This window comes from Protopterus annectens, chromosome 12.part0, assembly GCF_019279795.1.
Source record: "Protopterus annectens isolate FY-2018-M chromosome 12.part0, PAN1.0, whole genome shotgun sequence".
Taxonomy (NCBI): domain Eukaryota; kingdom Metazoa; phylum Chordata; order Ceratodontiformes; family Protopteridae; genus Protopterus; species Protopterus annectens.
The window spans coordinates 458858201-458876570 of record NC_056746.1 but is presented as its reverse complement, the minus strand read 5'-3'; the positions used below and the strand labels follow the sequence as shown (position 1 = coordinate 458876570).

General features: G+C 41.4%; 1 protein-coding gene across 2 annotated transcripts in view; it reads right to left on the bottom strand.

The window, feature by feature from the left end:
* Nucleotides 1-18370, bottom strand: part of TTYH3 (tweety family member 3) — a 1772574-nt gene that overhangs the window by 293674 nt on the left and 1460530 nt on the right. For both annotated transcript variants that reach the window (XM_044089562.1, XM_044089563.1), the window contains one exon: nt 16766-16841. In XM_044089562.1, the coding sequence (XP_043945497.1) occupies nt 16766-16841 (76 nt within the window). The remainder of the gene's footprint in view (nt 1-16765; nt 16842-18370) is intronic.

Sequence of the window (18370 nt, the reverse complement as noted above, 5' to 3'; positions counted from 1 at the left end):
AGTAAATGGGTCCAAGCCCTTATCTTTGGCCCAAATGGAAAAACGTTTCCACTTACTGTTGTAAAGTTTTCTGGTAGATGGCTTATGAGCCGCAACCAGAATGGCCTTAACGGGAGATGAGATACCGGGAGTCCTAGCCATCAATGGAACTGGACCAGCCAAGCCGCAAGCTTGAGGCTGACCAGGTTGGGCGTTGGGCAATCCGTGGGATGAGAAATCAGTTCTGGACTGGGATCCAGAATCCACGGAGGAGCCACACTGTGAGACCGCAGAAAGGGGAACCAGATCTGCCGAGGCCAGAATGGGGCTATGAGGATAACTCTGCTCCCCAACCGACAGGCTTTCTGAATGAACTTCATCATGAGAGGAAGGGGAAGATAAGCATAAAGGAGCCCGGGAGGCCAAGCATGGACTAGAGCGTCTTTGGGGGTTTCCCCTCTGGGGGGAATTATTGCTAAGTACTCGCTGCATTTTGTGTTTAAAGGAGAAGCAAAAAGATCGCAGCAAGGTTGACCCCATTTGTGGAAGATCTGTCTCGCAACAGATGGATTCAGAGACCACTCGTACGGAGTGAGGAGCACCCGACTTAGCTTGTCCGCTAATATGTTGGATCATCCCGGGATGTGCGTTGCTACCAAAAAGCGGTTGGTGGAGATGGCCCATTCCCAAACTCTCATGGCCTCTCGACACAGGGGGTAAGATCTGGTTCCTCCCTGTTTGTTTATGTACCAGACTACCGACATGTTGTCTGTCTGGATCGCAATAGTCCCCAGGGGAAGAAGGTTGTGGAGGGCTTGCAACGCCAAAAGTACCGCCCTCATCTCTAGGACAATGATATGCAATGCGGTCTCTAGGGCAGTCCACGTGCCTTGAATGGATCTGCCTGAACAATGCCTCCCCCACCCGAGGCGAGAAGCGTCCGTGGTCAACATGGCTTCGACCAGGGGAATCACAAAGGGCCTCCCTTCTCTGAGTTCCCGCGCATGCAACCACCAAAGAAGGGAGTCCCTGCAAACTCTGCTCAGCGGTATGGGCGTGTTCAGTGGGTGGAGCAAGAGGGACCACTGGACTTGAAGGGTCCATTGCAATATCCGCATTCGCAGGCGGGCATGGAGGGCAAGACCGATCGCGGCTGCCATAGACCCTAGTGCCCTCAGGACTAACTCCGCTGGAGGAGAAGGATTTCGTAGAAGGGCTAACACCTGATAAGACCAGCTGTTCAGTCTGACTAATATCAGGGTAGCTCGAGAGATTCGAGTATCCAACCTGGCCCCTATGAATTCCAGGGCTCGAGTGGGGCACAGGCAGGACTTCTGCAGGTTTACTGAAATGCCTAGGTTGTGGGCTAGAGTCCGTGCGTAATCTCTCGCTACTGAGAGCTGATGCCTGTTGGTCGCGGTAAGGAGCCAGTCGTCTAGGTACAGGAAGACCTGAATGCCCTGAAGTCTCAGGTGGGCCGCAACCACCGCCATGACTTTGGTGAACACTCTGGGGGCTGAAGTGAGGCCGAATGGAAGAACCCTGAATTGATAATGACTGGCTCCGAGCCTGATGCAGAAAAACCTCCTGGATCGTCTGTCCATTAAAATGTGGTAGTACGCATCCTTGAGGTCTATGGAGCACATCCAGTTGTTCTCCCACAGAAGGGGGAGGATAGATTGAAGAGTGACCATCCGGAACTTTTCCTTGGGTATAAACAGGTTCAGAGCGGAAAGGTCTAAGATGGGTCTGAGGTCCCCCGTTTTCTTTGGCACCAAAAAGAACCTTGAGTAATAACCCAATCCGGACTGATCTGGGGGGACGGGCTGGATGGCTCTTTTTCTTAGCAGCTTTAAAATTTCTAAGGCCGCCGCCTCCCTCTGATCGGGTGGTACATCGGGGAGGTGTCTGGTTTTGGGGGGAAGATTTAGGAAGGGAATGAAGTAACCTCTGGAAATAATACGGAGCACCCATCAATCCGTTGTAAGGGACTCCCAGTTTGACAGGTACGCCGTCAACCGCCCCCCGACTGCCTCCAGAGAGGGACAGTCGGGCAAGCCCTCAGGGCTGTTGAGCGGGTCTGTCCGAGAAAGGTTCTCTAGACCCGAAATTATACGGCCTCCCTCTGCCTCTGGGCCGGCGTCCACCTTGTCCTCCTCTGCCTCTAGAGGACGAGTGGTCCACAGCTGGATGGGATTGCTGAGACTTGCAGAACCACAGCTTCTTTTGTCCCCTCTGATTCCTGGAGAAGGATCTTTGGGGACTAGAGAAGCGGACTCCGATGGCAGACAGCGTCTTCCCGTCCTTCTCGCTTTGGACCAGCGTATCTCGAACGGTCTTGCCGAAAAGAGCAGAACCGTCAAAGGGGGCGTTCGCGAAGGACGCCTTGAAGGGATCCGCAAAGTCGCAAAGACAGAGCCAGGCGTGACGTCGTAAGACTATCCCTGCTCCGCTGGCTCTAGCGGCTCCCTCCGAAGCATGAGAGAGGAGCCGCATAGACGTATTGGAGATGGATTTCAGAGTGGCCATTCGTGCCGTAAACACATTCCTGTCTCCGACCGACATGGACTCTGGGGGAGCTGCAGCGTATTCCTTGATCAAGTCTCACTGTAGCCTGATGGTATGTGCCATATAGTTCAGCGTCCTTATAGAAAAGGTCGCTGAAGCAAACATCCGCTTCCCAATCCAGTCCAACGCTCGAGATTCTTTATCTGGCGGGTGGACCAGAGAACTCTCCTGAGCGAGCTCTTTCTTGGTGGCCACCGCCACCAACATGGCATCAACCAGGGATCCTTTGGCCTACGATTGCTTATCTGTGGGGGGGGGGCAGTATTTTGTCGGGACGCTTAGGTATTGGCTCCACGGTGTCGGGCTCCTTCCACGCCCTGGTGGTAATCAAGTCCACCAGGGGGTCGGCCAGAGGGGACACCCAAGAAGTAGATGGGCCTGCCTCAAATGCTTCCAGGAACACGGACTCATCAAGGGAAGGTTTTTGGGCAGACCACCCCCCTCTAATATGCAACATTTCCATGATGTCTCCAAAGGAGACATCTTCAGGGGGTGACCTTGGGAAACCCTCCCTATCATCTAAGTCCGTGGTAACAGACTCGGGGGAGTCCAGGTGCCTCCTTTTACACCGACATTTCCGAGGAACCTCCTCGGTGGGGCTATCCGATGAGGGCTCATCCATGGGTTGTTGTTCAACAGGAACTAGCTGGAGGGCTTGGGCAGGCTGTCCCGATGGTCAGATGATGGAAGACAGACCCTCATACAGTGGGGGTACGGGTGCATCTACAGCCCGCACCGGGGATCTGAAGGATCTCGACAGTACCCTCTCCACTACCTCAAAAGCCGAAGGAGATTCACCCTCGCCAGCCGCTGAGAGCAATCTCCTCGGCTCCGAGGAAGGGACCGGGGTCGGAGCCGAAGCAGTTGGTGCCAAGAGAGAGGTGCGCTCCGAACCCAACAGCTCCGAAGATACAACAATTCCCTCGGATCCGATGCTCAGCCCTCGGCCCCGAGAGCTCGGATCCGACAAGCTCGAGGGCATAGTTGGCGTCGAAGAGACAAGCGCTATCGGCGCCGACAATTCCCTGGGTCCGAATGGGCACGGATCCGATGACTCCGAGATCCGAAAGTGAGTCGGAGAAGGAGTGATAGGGGCAAACATGGGGGCCGCGCTCCCCCCCAGAGGGGGGGGGGGGAGGCAAGAGCACCCCCATCTGCATTTGGGTCTGTAAGAACCGACGCATCATCCGATCCATATCTGCTTCGGAGATGCTTTTAATTTACCTGGAAGAGGTAGTCGAGGCAGGCCATGAGGGCCGCCTCGACGACCTCGAGGGAGACCGATCTTCCTCCTCTGGCTCCGGCGAGAAGCTAGGCGAACGGAGCCGAGAGGAGAAGGATCCGGAGACCCCCGAAGGAGACTTCGTTATTTTAGCTGGTGGAGCCGAGGGGTGAGACTCGGTCCGCCTTTTATGGGATCTATGTCCCCCCTTATCCTTGTGCCTCTTCTCCTTAGTTGAGGAGGCACTAGTTTCCCCAGAGCTCAAACCCGAAGTGGGAGGTTGAGTCCTGGGTAGAGCTGGGGGAACAGAGGGCGCCGAGGCCGCTGAGGCAGCCGGAGCCCGGACAGGAGAGGAAGAAGAAGTTGACTCCCGGGGGAGCTTTCCCGCCAGGATCAGCTTGTTCTTTCTATCCCGAAGTGCCCGGGGGTTAAAGGCCGCACAGATCTGGCAGGCCTCTGAGAGATGGGCTGCCCCCAGGCACAAAACGCACTGAGTGTGGCCATCAGCTGGGGAAAGCTTGTGGCCACACTCAGTACATTTGGAAAAAATGGCCTTAGGCCCTTCCGCCATGTTGAACCACTCACACACACACATAAATGCTAAGGAGGGAGGGGGAGTGACAAAAAAACTAACTGCTATACCAGTAAAAATTTAAAAAACTAACATAAGGGGATAGAAGGTTTTATTAACACACACTCGATTTTGACTTTTTTTGTGAAAAAAGATTGAAAACGATCTCACCCAGTCAGGAGCTCTTCAAAAGTAAAGCTTCTTCAGCCGCAGCAAAAAACGATCTGGGGTAATGTGGTTGGTAGCAGGGGATTATGGGTAGGGGGAGGAGCTTGGATCTTGGAGCTTGGTAAGCTGTCGGATCCGATACCCACAGGTTGCAGAGCAAATTAAGTAACTACTTCAGATCAAATGTTTACGCAAATACAAACCTCACTTTAACAGAGAAGTCTCGTGAGAGTACAAAAATACTTAACTTCTAGCAAAAAAAAAAAAAGTTTTAGTCGTAAAATAAATTGTGGAATTTGCTTTCCCTCTGAAGGGAGCTTATCTGCCCAGCAACAGAAAAACTATAGCCAACCAAAAAAAAAGCCTGCAAGAGGAGCTCTCTTTGGCAGCAGGAAAGCAGTGAAAGGCTTGGTGCCCAGATCACTGATTTTCTCCAGCCCTGCTCAGGCCTTGTCAATGGTCTTGGAATATGGAAGTTGTCTAAGTTTTGTGAGCTGGTCAGCTGTTATATCCTAGGCAGGTTACAACCCATACAGCTACAGCTACTGCTTCAGTGATCCAGTGATGAACACCATTGGATAAAACACTTATTTTTTCTAGAGACTAAGAAAAGATTTGATAATCTCCTGATGGAACAGGTCAGCCAGAATGTAAAGGACAGTACAGTTGTGTAAATAAACTTATAACAGTAGCTGTTCTAAGAGATCACTGTTATAGTACCCTAAGCTATATGGGTCTTAGCCCCTGCATCGACCAGCTTAACAGAGCTTTGGGCACCTTCTTTGAGCTCCAACTACCTGGAGCTCATGTGCAGCTCTTTATAAAAGGCAGTTGGAGTGGAAAAAGCTTCTAAGCACTTATTTTGCCTAGACGGGAGGCAACAGCCTGAAAGCTTGTGTAGGAAACAAAACCAGAAAATAAACTATTTACAAAAAAGCATGAAAAACTATTACACCCTTACAACATAGAAAACAAACACCAGCAACAAAAGGGGTCTGGAAGAGTGGACTTGTTCTTCAAAGGGGAAGACAGTCTCCATGAAAGGTTGGGGAGGGACAGGTCGAAGGGAGGGAGAGAATGAACAGTCAGAAACTGGATCTTTCATCTGAGAAGGAACCCCTGGGTTTCTTAAAATTAGAATTTGATTCTTCTTGCCATTTATTTCTTGGAAAACATTACCTTTCTGCTAATAAGATTTTTGGGGTTTTGTGGAAAAACTGGTCAGACTTGGAGGGGTACTTCCTTTGGAACTTAGGAATGGGTAAGAAAGAAGAAAATGTTTAAAATATTTATTTGTCATTTGTTAACTGGGTTAATCCAACTGAGCCAAACGCCAATTTTCAGTGGAGACCCGAGGAGAAAAGTTCCAAAATGTGCAACAAACAATTACATAAACACAAGAGTGTACAGATTAAGAAAAAAAAAATCACAAATGCAATACTGTACATAGATTCAATAGTGTACATATTAAAAGTTAAATTCAGGACACTACAGATACAAAAAATAACAGTGACTTGGGTATATACAAGATAAAATGGTAGGTGTAGGAAACATAGTTAAACTTCAGTAAGTACAGAAAATAGAATACTTATGTAGGTCTAAAGCACACTGTTGCATTGTCATTCCCCTTCTCTCTCGCTCTTTTTTATCCAGAAGAATGTCCCAACAGGATATTCTTCTCTAAAGGAGTACCTAAAAGTGTAAGTATTCATCTGGTGAAGACTGGAGAGTTTGGACTGAACCTGTTACTCTACTACCAACAGCATCATACCTACATGTGATGGAATGCCTTGAAACTCACGCAGAACTGAGCTTATTCTGTATTCCCACAGTCAGGGATGCTTTAAACAAATTTTGCCATGTAGTCAAAAATAGAAAGCAAGTCTGGCAATTAATGACATGGATAGAGAAGGTGGCAGAATTATAGGCCTTATTTCCATACCTATATATGGCTCTGCTATCCTGGTCATCTTGTAAGGTAAATCTTACCTGACTCCACAGAAATAAATGCTTGGTCAGAGAAAGAATTTTTATACAAATAGTTATGGGTATTGATTACTTCATAAACCTGCCTGGCTTCTTAGATACAGGAGGGTGGGAGTCTGCTGCTACAGAAGCAGACAGGGGTCATCAACCGGAGGATAAAAGAGGTTTTTGGAATAAATGTACAATAACTCGTAACATCTTCTGTGTGTTTATGACTTGAATGAACACAGTTAAAATGTTGAACCATTTTGAGGGTAATCTCAAAAAAAAAAAAAAAGCTAAGAAGGCTTTGAAGACAAAGCATCACCTGCTTCTGATTCGTAGCCTGTGGGTGAATGAATTTGGGAGAAGCAACCCATTTGGGTGCTGAAGACAGTTCTTCAGAAGAACACTCCTTTTCTTTTGTGGGGAGCAGAAGTTGAGATAGAATAAAACTGAAGAGGCCACAAGGAAATAAGGGCTTTAAAAAGTCCCTGAGAAAAGTTAAACCACTCCCACTGAGGTTCCTTACAGATAAAGGTTAACAGTAGGGGCAAGACATTTGTTTTTGTTTTTTCTTTTCTTAGGCATATCCAAAGATACAGTGTGAGAAGCAGCCATCCCTGAATCAGCCTGGGTTCTCCTTTCACAGCCTTAACAGCTATCTGCTCAGTTAGGACTGATATGTTAGCAGCATGTGCCTTGTCAGCCCCCTGAGATGTCCAGATAGCAGGAACAGGTACTCTAATCAGGTAGTCAAAAAGGCTGAACAAGACATCTCACTCTGACCTACTGATGGAAGTGGGTAGGTTTGTATCTTCCTTCAGTTTGTTAGATTTTGTTTCTATGCTGATGAGGGATATCCATGGGAGATGACTCAGAGGCCATTCCAGCATGTGCCAAAACTTGTAGACATTTGTTTTCTATATACAGTTTAAAAGATGACAAACAATTCTGAACAGTCTTAGATGCAAATGATTGAAAAACTGTACACGCTTTATAATTATGTTCAGGTCCTAGACAAACACTTTTAATGTTTATCCCTATATGAGATCTGCTGACTTACACATTTTATTTTCGTGCTCATACATGCCTTAAGTACCAGCACATAGACTCTTTCATACTTCGGATGTACACTGCAAGAGAAAGGTGCCTAAGCTTTTTCAGACTGTCTAGATGCATGTTTATCCTTGTCAGGATATGTTCCACAAGTCAGTAATACTGGAACAGTGTTCTAATGTTGCACATTTGGAACTAGTTTGGACTTCCTTTTCCTGTTCAATTCATTCATATGCTTGTTTGTGCCTTTGGGTCGTTTTCACTGACTGACTGACGGACTTTTATAGCTTTATAGGTGTGTATACTAGGCTAATGACTACTTTGGCATTTTTAAGCTTAGCTAAGCATCCTAAATCTCTGACAACCTCTGGCACCCTTAGGTTAAGCAGGGACTTTGGAGATGAAACATTTACAAGCAGGGTCTGGCAGATGAACCATTTACAGGCTGCCTGTGTCCATTAGACTGGTGAAAAACGCCAAGCTGACACCAATATGAAAACCAACTCCACTTTTATTTACTAAAACGCACAAAATCAACACGTTTTTCATCGTGCTAAATGGCAGGACCTCTTCAGAAATTCAGCGTTCCATTATGTTCAGACCTTTTATAAACTTTCAAACCTATTGGAATCAAAATCCATGATACAGTTTCTAAACATTTAAAGCTATATTACTTATATAAATTTATCCTGGCACCTATCAACTTTGACTTTAAAAAATCATCATTAGAAGCAATTATAAATATAAAAAGTTACGAATCCATTGAAAACCATATATTATAACTAAAATTAAAATGTTTGTTTTATATTATATATAACTATTAAATAAATCGGAAATGCCATGCATTTGTCATGATAGCAGCTTCAATTTGTACAACTGTATTTGTGTATATTAGATATAGTACTTTCTTACAACTTTATCCTCTTTGAGAAACAATATTATATACAAAAGAAGGGGGTAGCTATGGGATCACCATGTGGTTCAAGTTATGCAAATTTGGTGATGTCATATTGGGAAAGTACATATATATTTCCTAACACTGTGTTCCAAGATGCATTAAAGTTCTATGTGAGGTTTATTGACTATATATTCCTAATAATTGAAGGTACAGAGCAGATAGCTGATAGTTTAGTCACGATGTTAAACCAGTCTACTGAATTTTTGAATTTTACTTATTCCTATAATACTACATCAATATCATATTTAGATATACAACTGATAAAAAATTTTCAACTAAAACAATACGAGGCTTGGGTGTATCGAAAGCCCACCTATTCAAATACATTTTTGCATTTTTCAAGTGCTCATCCATTATATTAAAAACGTTCGGTGCTGAAAGACCAATTAGTGCGAGCAGCAAGAATGATAACGGATGAAAACGTTCTAGAGGAATGCTCAATGTTAAAACAAATGTTTTTAAACAGAGCATATCCAATAGAGCTTGTAGAAGATCTAATTTTTGAAGTAACATCAAAAAGAATGAGTGGGTTATATACACCTATTTTGGCAGACAAAGTTGTGGTAAGAAACACACAAGATCATGACAAAAGTTGTGGAAAATAAGAACTTTGATTTGGCATGTATATTTAATTTATCCTCTAATTATAAGCTTATAAAGGATATAATAATTAAAAACAGGTCTTTATTAAAAGATGTTAGTTTAGCTTCCTCATTCAATTTTATACCAAAAATAGTTTGGAGGAAAGCCAATAGCTTCAAACAAATATTTCAGAGGCAGAGAAATCCGTTGGTTAGAAATCCAGGCATGATGCAATGTGGATACTGCTCCTATTGCTATTTAATGGACATGGGAAATAACATTGAAGTTAATGGATATAAAATCAACCTTAAAGGGAAGTTTAATTGCAATACTAAAGGTGTGGTTTACATAGCTAAATGCCAAGCATGTCCATCGTTTTACGTGGGAAAAACAGATCGTAAATTAAAAGAAAGAGTTTCAGAACACATGAGGAGCATTAGTCAGCATAAAGAGGAGAATGCCCTAGCTAGACATGTCGTATTAAATCCTGAACATAGGTTCAGATTCAAAGTTATTCAACAAGTAAATCAGGATATAAGAGGAGGACCAATGAGTTTATTATTGGAAAAAATGGAATTATTATGGCAAATAAGACTGAATGCTTATATGTATCTGGGTCTTAATGACAAATGTTCGATAATGTGTTTACTCAAATTAAAAAGTTTAGAGAGATGAAAGTATATTATGATTTTTAATTTTACACTGAACGTAATCGCCTCATGCTTTCATATTTACATACATACATACATTTTTCAAGTTTATACAGCTTACATATATGTATAAGTTCACATAAAAAGAGTTTAGTAATTTTTATATATTTATTGACATTTTAATGTATTTATTATTTATGGATTAGCGTCAATAGTGGTATTTATTATTGAACATAAAAAATACACATCAATAATTTTGGTTAATTTTGATATATTGAGCGTGGAATGATAATGAATTAATGAAATAATTTTATAATATTTATATTCATATACATTTTATTTGATAGAATGGTTAATATATTGACATATACATTAAAATTATGTACAAATACAGTTGTACAAATTGAAGCTGCTATCATGACAAATGCATGGCATTTCCAATTTATTTAATAGTTATATATAATATAAAACAAACACATTTTAATTTTAGTTATAATATATGGTTTTCAATGGCTTCGTAACTTTTTATATTTATAATTGCTTCTAATGATGATTTTTTAAAGTCAAAGTTGATAGGTGCCAGAATAAATTTATATAAGTAATATAACTTTAAATGTTTAGAAAGTGTATTGTGGATTTTGGCGCCAATAGGTTTGAAAGTTTATAAAAGGTCTGAACATAATGGAATGCTGAATTTCTGAAGTCGTCCTGCCATTTAGCAGGACAAAAAACATGTTGATTTTGTGTGTTTTAGTAAATAAAAGCGGAGTTGGTTTTCATACTGGTGTCAGCCTGGCGTTTTTCACCAGTTTGTTTTTCATTTCGCGTTCTGTGTCCATTAGAGACTCAGGTGCCAAACCAGGGATGAATTTCTTGTTCACCATCCGATTCAAGTTGCACTTGACTTGGGTTAGGGAGGAACTCTGCTTCACATGGAAGCTGAGCCTGTTCCAGAGAAGGGATAGTTCTCTGGGATATATACCTCTCTCTCCAGCATGTGCTATTTATATCACAGGCAAGTTTGAGTCTTTAGTGTGGGTAATTCTGGTGCTGCTTGTTTTGTAGATATGCAGGAGGTTCATCAGAATGGACTCCGACAATGCCTTGTAAGCCAGGCATAGATTTCCCCTCAATGACCTGTAGGAGATGGAAGACAGGGATAAGACTTTGAGACAGTCTGCACAGGACAGGTTATTTACACACTGTATTCTTTTAGTGAGGAACTTCTGCAGATGTTCCAACTGTTGGATGTGACTCGTTAAGTACATACCAAAAGTGGCACTGTACTCAGTGACAGGCCTGATGAATACCGAATACATAAACTTGGTCAGACCACCACGGCTCACAATAGCATTATTTTACTGAAGTAAAACCAGATGAGCACTTTCCTGTTGTGTGCCCGACACTTCTTCAGATCATAAAAACACCAGGTTACAGCCATTTAAAACCACATAGACAATTAATAGTTACAGCATACAAATAAACATTAGCCAATCAAATCTTTTAAGCCAATTTACATCCTTTTAGTGCTGGTTTCAAGGGAACACATCCATTAAGACCAGGATATCTGTCAGCCTGTAATTTCAAGATCCATTTTAATTCAACTGTTTCTGTAACATTAATTAAATCACCCCCCCCCCCCATGATTTAAATGTATGTACTAAAGCACCCTAAAGACAAAACTACATCCTACATTGTCCCTAATATGTTTCGCTAGGGGATTATTTTCATTATCTATTCTAATATGTAAATGGTTGAAAATCCTATCCTTCAGCCTTTTATTGGTCTTGCCAACATAGAACCCACAACAAGATTTACAGGTCACTAGATATATCACATTTGGAGTACTGCAGTCCGCATAAAACCTAGGTCGAAAAAGACTTGATTGGCTAATGTTTATTGATATGCTGTAACTATTGGCTGTCTTTGGTTTTACTTCAATAAAATAACACTACTGTAAGCCATGGTGGTCTGACCAAGCTTTTTATATTTTGAATTTTTACTGTTTTCGTCCTGATCTTTTATCAGTGGTTGGAACTACATTTTGCTACTTATGAATATCTAACACGAACCTCCCTGGACCTAGATGCCATACCTATGTTTATCAGTTGCATAACATAAAAAAATGATTTCCTCGCTACTATAGACACGTGATGGTCAAAGACTAGACAAACAACAGCATGTGTATTTTCCACACCATATATACAGTTCATTTAAACATTCACTTGCAGTATGAAACCATTTTCCTTTTCTGATGTGGAGAATTTCAAGGACCAGTTCTCTCTTTTACACTGCCAAGGGAGAACAGCTTCTTTTCCTTCCTGTTAAAAGAAGACCTTTTCCCCCCTACTCTAACATCAAGTATTACACACATCAGAATTTTTTTTTTTTATCATCTCAAACTAGAAATGTGTTCTTTGCAACAGAGCATATGCTGCAGCAGTTCCTTATTTTGTCCACTCACCATAGGAATTACACCACCTCTCAATTTTCCCATTTTAACTTGTTAACTGGGATGCTGTGAAGCTGCTCTGAAGTGAAAGATTTGCCTCACATACATGCAAAAGCGAGTAAAAGCCAAATTAAAAAAAAAAAAGTGCTGACAACACTGGAACTGATTCTAAATTAACAATTTTCACCAAAAATATACTAATCAGCACTAAATGATGATTAGTCATAACTTTCATCCACATCCATCTTATATGACAGATAGAGCTTCAGGCCACTTATTCGATCCAGTCAGGCAAAACTAGTAACCAGCCTTGAGTTCCTTTAAATTTTTCCCTCCCATAATGCCTCCATGCCAAGAGTTACTTCAGATCAAGTTTGCTTGCCGCCAACAAAGGAAATAGTCCTGAGGCAGAAAGACAAGAGCAGCTGTAATAGTCTATCCATCCCCCCAAATGACAATTTGGAAGGGGAGTGGGAGATGTCATACCAGACAGATATTGATGACGGGATCCAGTGTTATGGTAAGTACATAACTACCATATCCTAATCATCCCATCCATCCAATCTGACAGATAAGTCAGAATCCCAAGCTACTAAGAAACTTGGGTGGAATCATCACAGGAGAATCTTGAGGATAACAATGACTCCAAATGAAGCTCTAGACCTTGAAATCATATCCAGTTTGTATTACTTGGTGAAGCTATGCAACACAGGTGGTGACAGACCTAGTAGAATGAGCTTTTGGTTTGCATGGCAGTGGCTGATTATGCATGGAATACACAAATGAATTCTAACCAAGGAGCCACTTGGAAAGGGATACTTTTGAAACTTTACTCCTCAATCTGTTTATGGTAAAAATGGTTGAGAATCCTCCGGGATGGTTTAGTTTTGTGAAGGTGAAATCTTAACTGATTGTGAACATTAAGATTATGAAGAATGTATTATACTTTCTTGGAATGGTTTGGCAAAAATACCAAGAAATGAATAGCACAGTTTACTTTGGAGTCAGACGCCACCTTGGTAATGAAGGAAGGGTTTATACATAATGATACCCTATACTTGTGAAAGACCAAATATGGTGAAAGAGAGGAAAAGCCCCGTAAGTCAAACTCTTCTAAATGAAGTAATTGCAACTAGAAAATCAGTATTCCATGACATACAATTCAGTGGGACTGAAGATGCTGGTCCAAAGGGAACTTTTATTAGTACTTGAAAACAAAATTAATATCCTAAGGAGGAACAGGTTCTCTGGAGGATAAATGAGAAATGTTCCTTTTAGAAAGACTTTATACAGCTTGTGAAAAGCCAAAGAATGGGAATCCACTCGCTTATGAAAACTTAATATGGCAGCTAACTGAACTTGATGGTAGAACTGGACTCAAACATGTGCCAGGAAAGGAAAGTATAACTGGAACTGAGCACTGGAAGGATTTATTCCATGGCAGGTCACCCAAACAAAGAAATGTTTCCATTTGCTGGGATTTTTTTTGTGTAGACTACTACTGAGATAGAGAAATTATGCGAACAACTTTGGTAGCCAATGAAAGGTCTCTGGCCATTATTAAAATTGGAGAAAACAAGCAATGTTGAGTAGGTAGGTTGAGTAGGTCCAGGTGAGGTAACCTAGAAAGATGGAAGTGGAGATCCTTTTTGTGATACAGAATTCACGGGGACTCCCTGATTTGAGGATTAAGCACAGGAAACCAAATTTTCCTGGACCAGTATGGTGCAATGTGGATCATAGTGGCTTTGCACCTTACTTTCTGTAAAAACCATGAAATGAGGTGAAGGGGGGGGGGGAGCAGAAGAACCCAGTGGGCTACTGCCCAACTACTACAGCCCTTGCTAGCTGTCCCTTTGGAAAAATCAGAGCAAAAACTGCTGCATTTTATAATGGTAGGGAATACAAACAGGTCACTGTAAGGCTGGCCCGAGCAGTGAAAAATATGCTAAGCAAATACTAGATTGAAAGAACACTCACAAGGTATCAGAAATAACCAGCTGAGCCTATTAGCAAGGCAGTTGGTCCTCCCAGGAATATGTACTGCACTTAGAAAGTAGTGCAAAGGAATCACCCATTACCATAATCTCATAGCTTCTTGGTATAAGGGGATAGGATCAGGTTCCTCCTTCCCTGCCGATCTTCCAGTCGTGTGTGCCAGTCTGGCTAGAAATCAACCCCAGATGCAAGAAGTCCTGTAGTCCTTGGAATGAAAGGAGAACTGCCCTCATATCCAAGATGCTGATATGGAATTACGCCTCTTTTCAATTCCAAACACCTCGGGTCTTCCTCCCCTGGATGTGCCACCTTCCCAATCAGAGGAAGTGTCCATGATTAGCAATACTATTGGGAACAGCACAATAAGGGGGTTCCTGAAAGAATGAAAGTGGAAAGTTAGCTACCATTGTGAAAGAACTTTGCACGGAGTGTATTTAAGCAGAAATGTCAGAAAGTTGTGACCACTATGCTCTGAAAAAACACTGACATTTTTTCAAGTGAAATCTGTCAAACTGTACCTGAGAACTGAAGATACCATGACACAAAGAACATGAAAGACTAGGAATGCTGGGGGAGACTTGAATCGAAGAAGAGTCTGAGTTCCTTAAGACTTCTGTCTGAAGGAAAGACCTGAAATAGCACAAAAAGGAAGTAGATGGAGGTAGAGAAGGAAAGTGAGAGAGTTCCCTATCGGAAGAAGTCCTATTCAGCAAGCATTTTAGTGACCTATCCAGGATTACTAGTGGCTCCAAAACAGCTGGAGCTGAAGCAGAAGGTTTGGTTAACATCAAAGAGAAGGCAGACTCCAATTCTGGACCTTTGGATCCAATGAAGCAGTTGCTTCACTGATCTTCCTTTTCAGGTGATCCTTGTCTTTCTCCTTATACTTTCACTTGTCTTTAGCTCTATTTCTCTCCTAGTTTTGTCTGCCTTAGGGTCAGGAGGCAGCAAACCCTTCAAAATTGACTTGTTTCTTTGATATGATAAAGCACATGGACCAAAGGCCTTACCAATAAAACAATCCTCCAATAAATGTTTCAACCCCAGGCACACAAGCAACTTGGGATAGGGTGAATTTCATGCCCACATATGGAACATTTATGGAAGTTCTACTTCTTACCCACTGAAGTAAATCTGAAAAAGCAAAACAGCAAGGAAACACAGAAGATATTATCACTCAATAAGGAGGTGGAGCACTTCGCTTTTACACAGAGAGACCTGCATCTGATCTCAAAAATAATAAATGAGGTCTGAGGTAACTAGTGTTGCAGGTGTATTATGGGAGGAGAAGGAGCTCAAGGCTGAGCACTAGTTTTGCCAGCTCGGATCCAAAGACCCATCGGTAGGATCGGATGGACAAGATGAAAAGGATTCTCATTTTCATATACTACTTACAAAAACAAATACAAACCTACAAACCACAAAAAAAATATCATTTTGACTAAGAAGTAAAATACGTAAATTAAGCATCATAACTAGAGGGGAATGCTTAAAATTTAGGGAAAAGAATTTAGGGAAAAAAATGCTGAACTATCAAGAACTGGAACAAAAGCATCTTCCTCCAACAGGGACTAATGTATTCATAGAATGAGATAGAATGCAGTTCAATATACTTCTAAGCATCCACTCTAAAGCTAACAGCCCTAGTGGTAGTTTTCTTCATATGCAAACCTTATTAAAGTCCTGGTATGTAGCCTCTTACAATCAGTTTTCATAACGGTTTCAAACTCTGGGTTTGACAAAAGGCCAAAGTGATAGTAGAACAGTTTCCACTAGTGTTAATATGGGAGGTGGGAATTAAGCACCTGGTAGGGACACAGTCAGTCCTGAACAGCTGAATGCATATTACAATAATGCATCTTTTTAATGAAAATTAATACCTCTGAAATGATCAAAGGGACGTGCATAGTTTCTTAGGAATTTCAAATCTAGCTCTTAAACACAAAGTAGTCTTGCTATTATTTGCTTATACAAACTGTTGATGAGAGACACAGCTGGTAAATCTAGGAAGTAATACAATACAGGTCAAATCGTCTCATGGTTATGTTCAAATACCAGATGGGTCCTCTAGCACAAAGGACCAGTCATAAGAACACCATAAATGCAGAAAACTGGGAAGGGATAAACGATGTGCTAAACATCAGGCTTTCCATGTAAATTATCACAGGCAAAGTGTCCATAAATGCTGTAAAAATACAGACGAGATTGTGATCCTGTTAGAGCTTTCACACTGTCTACAGTGATTTATTTTTTAATGGGCATTCTGATATGTATCAAAACATTTCATCATGTAAGAATCTATGACTGACAAAAGCATGCCCTGAAGGAAAATGTCCTACTGGCTTCTTATCTGAATTAAAATTTTTTGTTATAATTATTCACAGATTTCCATAAATTTCACTCACTAAATAGGCTGATTATCCAATAGGGACAGTGCATCTTTAATTACTCTTAGAACATGCACATAAAAACACAATTACCAAACACATGTAGGGTTTTAACTTAAGAACATGATCCCATTCTATTACATAATTTGGTTTTAACAAGTTCTGAGATAATGTTCACTGTCAAATGTGGGTGACATCATACTTACTGAAGGGGGCGGAGATTCCCTACCAATCAGTGGAGTATTTTCACAACGTGGGTTCTGAAAGTTAGCATTCTGATTCCTAATGAGAATGAGAGTAAAAGGAAAGCAATTATTCCAGCTGCTGTATAAAGGACTAGTACCTGAAATGTGAATCAGAAGTAACTAAGTTAAAATCCACAAAGAAATACAGAATAGTTCTGGAAAATCAGTGCAACAAATACATTTATTCAACAGAAAACCACAATAAAAATACTAGTAATAAACAGTGCTGCAGCATTTCATTAAATACTGTTTCATTTGGGGTATTTCAGGCCCTACTTGCTACGTTTGCACTCAGGAGAGGCCAAAAACATATCCATGGCAATTCTGTATCTCTCATTTTCATCACTTACTACACTGATCATTATCAAAAAAATGAAAAATACCAGTAATCAATTATAGCAGCATGTGGAAAAAGCAACCATAAAGCAGCTGGCCATACTCAAATCACAGAGATGACACTACCTTACAGAAAAGAAGTGAAACTGGAAAGGGTTAATGTATACAAGTTGTCACCATGCAATATGGCAAATTTAGATTACACAAGGTTTAAACTCAGTGAATTCAATTTCCTAATGTTGTATTCCCTACTCAAAATTTTGTCAGCATGGTTTCTGGTTTGCAAAGCTGCAGTACTTTACTTGTTTGAATGAGCTTTTCTCCATAGCTAAATAATCCTAAAGTTAGTATATTTACATGAAGGGGCTAAATCTCACTCTTCTGGAAGGTGCAAGGAATCTTTTTTTTTAAACAAGCTTCAATTAGCCGAAACTTTGACTAGTTTGTTTTTTCTGGCTTCAGCTGACACTCAAAGGCACATAAGAACACAGAAGGGGGAAAAATGATTTTTGAGAGAGAGTAAATATGTCTATAAGGAACACCAGGTGAGGAAAACCACTCAATAGCTGAAAATGAGGAGAAATAAGCAAGAATGCAAAAAGGTGTGCCCATGGAGAGGTAAAACTGCTTGAAGATGTTGTTCCCTCTTGTCATATTGCTTGCCTGAAATAATTTTTCTCTCTCTCTTTTCCTGCCCTTTTCTATACAACAAATGAACAAAGTAGCTGTTAATGTCTCCCACGGGAGTGAGACAGGAAACTAATAGCCTGTGATAATCAAAAGGAAATAAAAGTTGAGAGTAAAATCAGAACATATAGCAAGATGTAAACTGATACAAACTTAAAATTATATCTCTACGCATTCGTTTTCATTCAAAAAAGATTCCCCACTAAAGCATGACGACAAAGGTCATAGATGAAAAGAGCGAAAGGTTGCCAAAACAGAGCTGAAAGGAACAAGATCATGAAATGGAGACATCACAGACGTAGAGGCTGGATAAAGACCATTCTTCCAAAACAAAGATGTTAAAGGAAAATCATTCTGCTGCATAGTCAGCATCCCAAATAAACCTCTGCATGTGGCAAGTCAGGGTCTCTTTTCAGACTGAGTTCATACTACACAAAATATTATGCTGACATACTCAGAGTTATACAAGATGTTTGCAATAACAGCAGATAAGGAGAAGTCCAAGTAATAAGAAAATCATAACATTTGGATTTACCCACATTC